The following is an 8,643-nucleotide window of genomic DNA, read 5'->3' on the forward strand; positions in this document are numbered from 1 at the left end:
AAATATTTCAAAAATTGATATATCGGTTTGAAACATAAATAATATTCCTGTAACCTTTTCCAGTGAACAGTTTCCAGAGTACGAGACACTCACATAGCTACTTCTATAGTATTACTATTACATTTGAGATGGTTGTTACTGTGCTGTCCTATGTGCTGTTTGTCTTGCCTTACATCTTTAATACTCACTTATAAGACAAAACACAATTAATAATGTGCTTCCAAAGTATCGTGCCACCTGCATGGTTTATAGTTTATATGTATTTTGTTGGATTTGTTTTTTGTACTTTTAAATAAAAAATCGTCACTAAAAATGAGGTTGGTCGGGTTAATGAAACCAAACATTGTTTTTATTGGTAGAAGTGTAATTTCGACCGCAAACCCCTTCCCTTAAATGTAAATGCTTATTCGCTGACCATTCCAAGGCGGTGGGCCATAACATATTCAGAATGTTTGCTACCTACTGGTTCCCTGTAAGTTACCATCCTGGTTCTCTGTAATATGTCCATGTTTCTAAACAGGCGCATTTGCTTTTGGCTACTTCGATAAAATTTAACATGAATCATGCGGCAAACTGCTGGTCGGCAAAAAACCGTTTAAGTATAGGTTACCGTTTTAAAGGAAGTTAATTTCGTCGCTGCTTGAAAAGAAAAAAAACAAATATTTGCCAAAAAAAACACCTACCAGCTATAAAGATTACTTCGTCGACAAAATAAACTAGATGATTTTTAAGTTGAAGTTGTGCTACGCAGAAATCGTACTGATAAACGACATTTCAAACATACACATATGGAATACGATTGCAGTTTTTAAGTTTTTATATAACCAGGTCGTGGCATTTCGCAACATTCCTGTGGTTTTAATTGCATTATAATTATTATTATGTAAATGTATTGCTGGAAACTAAAAGCCTTATTTTGGGGAGCCGACAAACACTCCATATTGGAAAATCGTTCTTGTTTTAATTTTTAACCACGTCATTTCCTTTAAGGGTGTAATTGCACATACACAGAATGATAAATGAAGCAAACACACTGATTTATTGTTTCGAACTTGTGCAATCTACAAACAATCAAATTTATTCGCAATCCAATTAAGTATGAATATATCACTATATTATATATATATTCAATACAAATTAGTACATATTTAGACCATTCCCAGGCATTCCAACTGATGTGTCGTGGTTTGGTGTAAGGGACATAACTTAAAAAGCGAATTAAGGTATAATCGATGTACAGTTCTCTTCCATGGTTCTATAAATATAATGCAAAATGATTCATGTAAATCCAAACCGAATTGCAAATTGAACATGAATTAAGCAAAATAATTCACGTATTACAACATGTCATGATACAATAAACATTTTGTTTTTATAACACGATTATTTATAAAACAATGATAAACCCAGTAGCATTATAAGGATAAAGGCAAAGCAGTCATACAGCGTCACAAGACAACGAGCGGTCATACAGCGTCACAAGACAACGAGCGGTCATACAGCGTCACAAGACAACGAGCGGTCATACAGCGTCACAAGACAACGAGCGGTCATACAGCGTCACAAGACAACGAGCGGTCATACATATCAACAAATTGTAAATAGTAAATGTGAAGATAACGTCTATGAAGACTTAAACTGACTTTACTTATTATAAATGCACGTTTTTATGACGAAATAAAGTGTGGTAAATCATTGGAAGTGTTAAAACTAACATACTGATGGCTGGAATCATGCCTTCAACAAATGTTGCTCAAATAGTGTCTTTGAAGTCCACGATTTGCATAGCCCGGCGTTAGAAACGGGCTTCAATAAAAGGCTTAAAGGATAAGTTATCCATTATTGTATGAGTCATTGTGGGCGAGCGGTTTTAGTGTGAGATTTTTTATGTTTTTCTTCACTGTACCGGCGTGGAATCGCTCCCCACTTCAACCAGATTTTTATTACATTAATTGTACTTTTTTTTTTACTTTTTTGTAGTTCTTTTGTCAGATGTTACAACGGTGCATGTATCCGAATAAATAGTTTATCATTCGATCTAAAATATACATATCCTCACTGGCACCAGACATCCACTAAACGAACATCATAACCGAACATTACACTATGAACTTTTGTTTGGAAATCTAATTTTTCTTAAAGCTTTTGTAACACTTTTACCCATTAATATCAATTTTCGAAAGTCAAGGAAAAAATGCGATCTGATCTTTTGTCAGAAGTCTTGTATCACTGCTGAGTTTCCAGACATTCACGTGAAAATTGGCTTATTTCAATACATTTTTTTTTTTTTTTGGTCAAAACGGTCAATCTGTGAGAGTGCAGCTTGAACAACATTCTGAACAATCGACCCGGTGTTTTAACACCTTTTACACACATGAAAAGCTTTAATTTACGTGTATTTACATTGGCTGCATTCGGACCATCAACATGTTTACAAATCTGTATATTCCTCTGGATGGCTGAGTTTCAAAAGATTCAATGCAAGTTTCTCAAGTCGCTCCCTGTATTCGAGATTCTCGTAGTTGCCCTTTGGTACACCCTTGAAGCCGTGCATTGCCCCGTAACAGGCCCCTGCTATAACACCGGTGCTGTCGTTGTCCCCGCCGTGGAACATAGCTCTATTACAAAGGTCAATCCATGTCCCGTCATAACCAAGGAATGCGTCTAGCACGATCATAGGAGCGTCATGGCCGCTTGATCCGCCCTTGCCACGAAAGGCGCATGCTTTGTAAAAAGCATCCCGCTCGTTTACACCGTACTTCTGAGGAAAGCTTGGCACGGATTCTCCGTCCTCTATTTTTCTTACCTTAAGATATTCGACCCAACGCTCCGTAAAATAACCCCAGTGCTTTTTGTTTTGATCAAGATCTAAACCTGTGTCTTCTATATATTTCCAGGCAGCCGGAAGTGTTTCTATCAAACCTTTTCCCCATTCCTTAACTGGTTTCATCTGCAGACTATATGATGTAAACAAAGCAGAAGCCAGAGCTCCAAGGTAACCGGTTGGGTGGTTATGTGTCATCCGTCCACTCTCGATACTCACTTCGATCAGTTTGTTAAGATCCTCTGTGCGCGGGTACATAAGACCAATACACATCGCCCTCATGGCGGCACCACACCCGCCACCATGGCGGTTAAATGGGATCCTGTAGCCATTTTCCATCTCTGGTTCTAACTTCAGAGCGTTTCCGACACACGTGGCTCCAGGTGCTCGCCCTGCCATGTCCTCAACACACTCCTTGTACTTGGCTGCGATCGCCCGGTACAATGCGTCCCCAGTTCTACCCTGCACCTGCACGATCCCTTCTGCGGTAGCGATATGCATAACGGTATCGTCGCTAACTATCCACTCTTCTGTGTCCACCTGAATATTCTCCAGGCCTCCGAGCTCTTGAAGTTGCCAATGAATCTCCTCCCCATGGTGACAAAACTCCCAGTCACCATTCTTGTAGCCCAGGGCATCGCCGGCGCCACTTAGCACCATACACGCCTGATACCTGAAAAAAATGATCAGATTTGATACCATTTGTTTGTTTGTTTTTAGCTGAAGCAAGTTTATAAATGAAAATACGTGTGTAGTTCTCTTCAATGGATACTGACAAGTGTCAGAATTATTCTCGATTTCAGTAGTATTTTGGTTGAAAATACGGTGGTCATATGAGTTTCACTTCTTCAGTCTAACAAGGGACGATGTATGGTTGTATATCATATTCATTTAAATGACACTAGCTACACGACGTTTTTGTAGACGGTTTTAGCTATCCAATGAGGTGGTTGGAAAAATAAAAAAGCTCACGAGATCCTAATCAAGTTCAATGTTTATAAAACAACACAGTCTGAATGTTTGGCGTAAGCAAAGCCTTGGTGCTGGTGGTAAATTAAACTAATCTAGAATCGATGATTAAATCAATAATGTACCTTTCAGGTACGGAGTCCATCTTGAATAATCCAAAATGTCGTCAGTCTAATTTCTATTTATGTAATCCATCATGTTTGAATTCAGTATTAAGGCCACACAAAATTTATGCTTCGTTTTACGGATTTACCGCACCATTCTTTGGTCTGAAATGATGTTTAAAAGTCAGTTTTCACCAAATACTGCCCCAAAACAACAATTCCGTACATATACCTGGTCACCAACAGCGATCAGTACAGAAAGGATCAGACTCTTTCATCATAATAGAATAAAACAACTCCGTTACCATGACTGAATACTGACATCAAGTTCAATTTAGGTAAGCACATGCCATTGGCTTCACAGGGATAGTAATAAATAAATAAATAAATAAGTGCAAATGTATATAATCTTAATCGTTTTGATAATTCCTTTGTAAAACATGCGCTAAAAACTGGCTTGTTCTTAAAAGAAGTGAACATATTTAAATAAATGTATAAGGCATAACTAGTTATCAATTTCCAAAATGTCCAACATCACGCAAACTGTTGCAAATGATGTTAATAAGATTAAGGTAGGAAAGATGTTCCAAACCTTTTCCTTGTATAATAAGAATAATATTTCGTATAAATATAAAACATCTAAGCATCTGTTATTATCACTCTAGAAAATTGGCTTAACCTTTTTTGTGCTTACTTAAAATAATTGAGTAAATATTAAGTATTGGAACATTTGTTCAATGCAGATTTCAGATCAAAACTGTGAGTCAACTGTTTCAGAGGCAATATGTTAGAAACTCTTTTTCACTCTATACTGATTTTGTTTTTATGAAAAATGCTAAAAGTAAAATAAATTCTCGCATTGGTTTAGCCTTATAACATGTTTAAATACATCATTACGAAATGGATGTCTAACATTAGATATTATCAGCTCTGTGCGTCATATGTTATATTTAATTATTACTAACTCTGTATGTAACCGCAAAACACTCATTCAACCGAAGCCTATTCCAACGCAGTGACCTCCCTTGTCGTTACAGGGTGCTTATCGATCATTACTAATTTTATGGACAAATTACCCCCGTTCAGAAGTTCCTACCCGTTGTTACCCATCTTTTCTTTTATTTAACACATGACAGTCACACTTAATCTGCTTGTTTTTTTTTTTACATTTCCACCGGATATGGTCATTTTACCGAACACAGAATGGTAACGTTCAACCAAATTTATTTTTCTAATGAGAAACGTAACTTTATGTTAATGTTTAGTATACACGTGGAGCATTCTCCCTACATTTGGTGTAAGGGTCATGAAGGACAAGAAATCAGTGTTAAATTGCGTGCAACGTGGTCATTTGACTATAAAATATATAAGAAGTTTATTTATTGGTGTCAATGTCAGTACGGTAGATGTAACACTGTAAGATAGTCGCATAAATTATTTATGACTAAGTACACGTATATAAAACACCATAACGAAACGAACCTGCATAATTATCATCTATGCGAATGACAAACACTATAAACAATGTAAATATTCGGAACATCTTTCTCAATTGTTTAGATCACGAAATCATAATTTGCATTCTTTGCTTCAAAATCTGATTATAACGGAGTTTCGTACCTTTAACCCCTTCGCTTGCGTTCTCATATTCACTGTTAAAATCAAGGTCTCTGAGAATGTTACATCCCGCACTTTTTATTCTGCATAAAAATTGAAATATTTTTTTGTCAAAATATGAATTGTGTTTAATTGATATTTCCTCTATATAATGTTTTCACAAATCAATAAAATATATAAACGAAATATAAACAAAAAGTACAAAAAAATGTAACATGAACACGAAATAAATAAAAGAAACTAAGTACGTTAAAATATTACTGTACATGTAAAATGTTCAAGTAAATAAGAAACCAAAGAGAGACAAATGGTGCATTCGGTAAATAAAAACATGCCTAACCGAGTAAGACCCTTTACGTTCGGAATCTACTGTGTCAAGCCTATCCCAGAATTGTGAGCAAGAAATTGTTATTACAAAATTTACATGCACAATTTATTTCTAATCTGTGACGTTCAGGATTCAAAGCTAAATACGCCTATGTTTCTCCTGGCTTCTGTGCTTTAGCGCCCATTTCTTGCTGTGTCGTGTCTTGAACCTTCTCGCTTTTTCTTTTGATACCAGAGCTCCCCTCCTCCCTATTTAGGTTTCCCTTATCAGGACATTTCTGCAGTTGTTCCTCTACTGTCTCGTCACTAAGAGGTTTTGAATCGGGGAGTTCATCCTGTGTGCTGCACTCCTCAATATCGCCAACGGATGTATCTTTATAGTCTTCAGGGTGGCTGAGTTTCAGGAGTTTTTGTGCAATTGTCTTAAGTCGTTCCTTGTATTCTAGTCGCTGGTAATTTCGCTCTGGAACATTTTCGAATCCGAACATCGCCCCGTAGCAGGCGCCGGCTATAACACCGGTACTGTCACTGTCACCGCCATGAAACATAGCACGACTACATAGCTCATTCCACGTGCCATTGCAACTGAGAAGAGCGTCATAGGCGATCATCGGCGCGTCGTGCCCGCTCGCTCCTCCCCAGCCACTGAAGCTGAGCGACTTGTAGAATGCATCTCGCTCTCTTATTCCGTACTTCTCTGGAAATGTTGGTTCAGATGTTCCATCCTCAATATTTCTTGTTTTTAGATACTCAACCCAACGATCTGTAAAATAGTCCCAGTGTTCTTTATTTTGTTCAACATTGACACCTGTTTTCTCTACATACTTCCAAGCATTCGGTAGAGTATCAAGGAGACCTTTTCCCCATTCTTTAATTGGCTTTGATTGAACACTATAAGCAGTGAAGAGAGCAGAAGCCAGAGCACCTAGGTATCCTGTGGGATGGTTATGTGTCATCCGACCGGACTCGACGCTCACCTCAATCAGTTTGTGTATGTCTTCAGGCCGAGGGTAGAGAAGCCCTATACACATGGCTCTCATTGCTGCACCGCATCCCCCGCCTCGAGGGTTGAAGGGAATTCTATATCCCTTACCTCTCTGTGGTATTAAACATCTTACACCGTCTCCACACGTGAACCCTGGTGCCCGTCCGGTCATGTGATCGAAACATTCGATGTACTGGGCAGCAATCTCAAGAAACAATTGATCGCCTGATTTACCTGTCACCAGCCCGTCAGCTGTGGCGAGGTGCATCACCGTATCATCGCTTACCATCCAGTTTTTGGGGTTCACCGATATATTATCAAGACCCCCGAGTTTCTCCAGTTCCTGGTGGATTTCCTCCCCGGAATGACAGAACTCCCAGTTGCCGTTTTTGTAGCCTAGAGCATCTCCTGTACCACTGAGAACCATGGACGCCACGTATCTGTAGTGGACAATATGTAACCTTGTTGAATATTTAAGAGTTTAGCAAATGAACTTGAAATAAATGTATGAGTGATATTGCATTTGGCCTTCCCTTCGTTGGCTGCCTCGTCTTCATGATTGGACAGTATTTCTTGGATATGTGTACCAATCAGTGCAAGGCTAGGCTACAATACCGTTTGTTCATGTAACGTGTACTGTATATATTTTGGTAGATGTAAGCGAGTGTTCTCACTTCCCCTTCCCTTTCCACCAATCGCCGGATAACCACAACTAACCCGTTCTATTACTCTCCATTCACTATTGGTTGGTATTTGATGCTGTTTTAAACCACAATAGTAAATGTCGAAATTCAATTAAACCGCCAAAATCAAAATGCATACCCCCTGTACCAAATGGACTATCCTACAAAGGGAAGCTACTGCAGCAATAAACATATTCTTCAGCTATATACAGTATTAAAAACGAAACAAGAATGACACTTAATTTGCCTACCTTTCTTCTATAGTAACCATCCTGTCAACCGAAATGTGTGTTTTCCCTAACATCTGTAATAGAAACAAAGTGTGTTATTTCGTGGTGTCCCTTAAAAATAATGACTATTAGGAAGTTATGATACAAATTCAAACCAATACAGTATCACGGTACAGTATAGAGTCTAAATGAACGAACTACCAAATAGAATATCCGATATGATTCCTTTTAAACGAAGAAAATTGTCACAACTGTTCTTACAGCTTTAAAACCTTGCTCAAACTGTCTAAATATAAACATGATATAATGATATTTAAGGTCAATACTGGATAAGAGGAAAGCGCATTCGATTGACGAACATGGAGTCTGCTTTGGGTAAATTCATTTGCAACTTTATTATATTTCACCACGAAAGGAATATCCTTTGACATAATTGTTATATTTAATTGCATTATTTTATATCATAATTATTGTATTATAATTTATTATAATGTATCGTGTTATAAAGTATTGTATTGTATTTGTACAAAAGTATGTGAATTGTTTTTTTAAACTGATATAACAATGGCATAATATTGGTGATATTTATAACACACATGCTCATGCTCTTTATTCTCAAACACGACATTTAATCATTCCTGTTTCCAGTCGATGTTTAGGAATATTAGGAATCACTTTTATGATAGCTCTAGTTTTTACTATTTTATATTTATATTTATGTTTATAAGAGTGGTATTTTTCTAAAGCGACCCCACCTACATGTAGGCTAGACCTTCACAAAAGCTACCGTAACACCAAGTTTAATCACTATCCATCAAGGCTAACTTAAGTTACTGGGCGGAAACCATTTTTCTATTTTTAGTAACAGTGACCTTGACCAATCAAAAGCAACCCCATGCTAGCT

The 8,643-nt window shown here is 37.5% G+C and overlaps 1 protein-coding gene across 1 annotated transcript; it reads right to left on the bottom strand.

Moving 5' to 3' along the window:
- Positions 1-1,020: 1,020 nt before the first annotated feature.
- Positions 1,021-8,241, bottom strand: LOC128208390 (uncharacterized). The gene is made up of 5 exons (XM_052911949.1): positions 8,001-8,241; positions 7,761-7,813; positions 5,994-7,266; positions 3,919-3,938; positions 1,021-3,497 (listed from the first exon to the last, which is right to left on the bottom strand). The coding sequence occupies exons 1-5, from the start codon at positions 8,037-8,039 to the stop codon at positions 2,432-2,434; spliced, it is 2,451 nt and encodes an 816-aa protein (XP_052767909.1). The 5' UTR covers positions 8,040-8,241; the 3' UTR covers positions 1,021-2,431.
- Positions 8,242-8,643: the final 402 nt, after the last annotated feature.

This window comes from Mya arenaria, chromosome 11 (assembly GCF_026914265.1).
Source record: "Mya arenaria isolate MELC-2E11 chromosome 11, ASM2691426v1".
Taxonomy (NCBI): Eukaryota; Metazoa; Mollusca; class Bivalvia; order Myida; family Myidae; genus Mya; species Mya arenaria.

What these genes read in the sequence shown, in the direction of transcription:
- LOC128208390 (XM_052911949.1), bottom strand. Translation starts at nt 8,039, where the DNA reads ATGTTTATATTTAGACAGTTTGAGCAAGGTTTTAAAGCT. An exon ending in TTGAGCAAGGTTTTAAAGCT is followed by an intron (nt 7,814 to 8,000) that starts GTAAGAACAGTT and finishes TTTCTATTACAG; the next exon opens with ATGTTAGGGAAAACACACAT. An exon ending in CACAGAAGCCAGGAGAAACA is followed by an intron (nt 3,939 to 5,993) that starts TAGGCGTATTTA and finishes GGATTATTCAAG; the next exon opens with ATGGACTCCGTACCTGAAAG.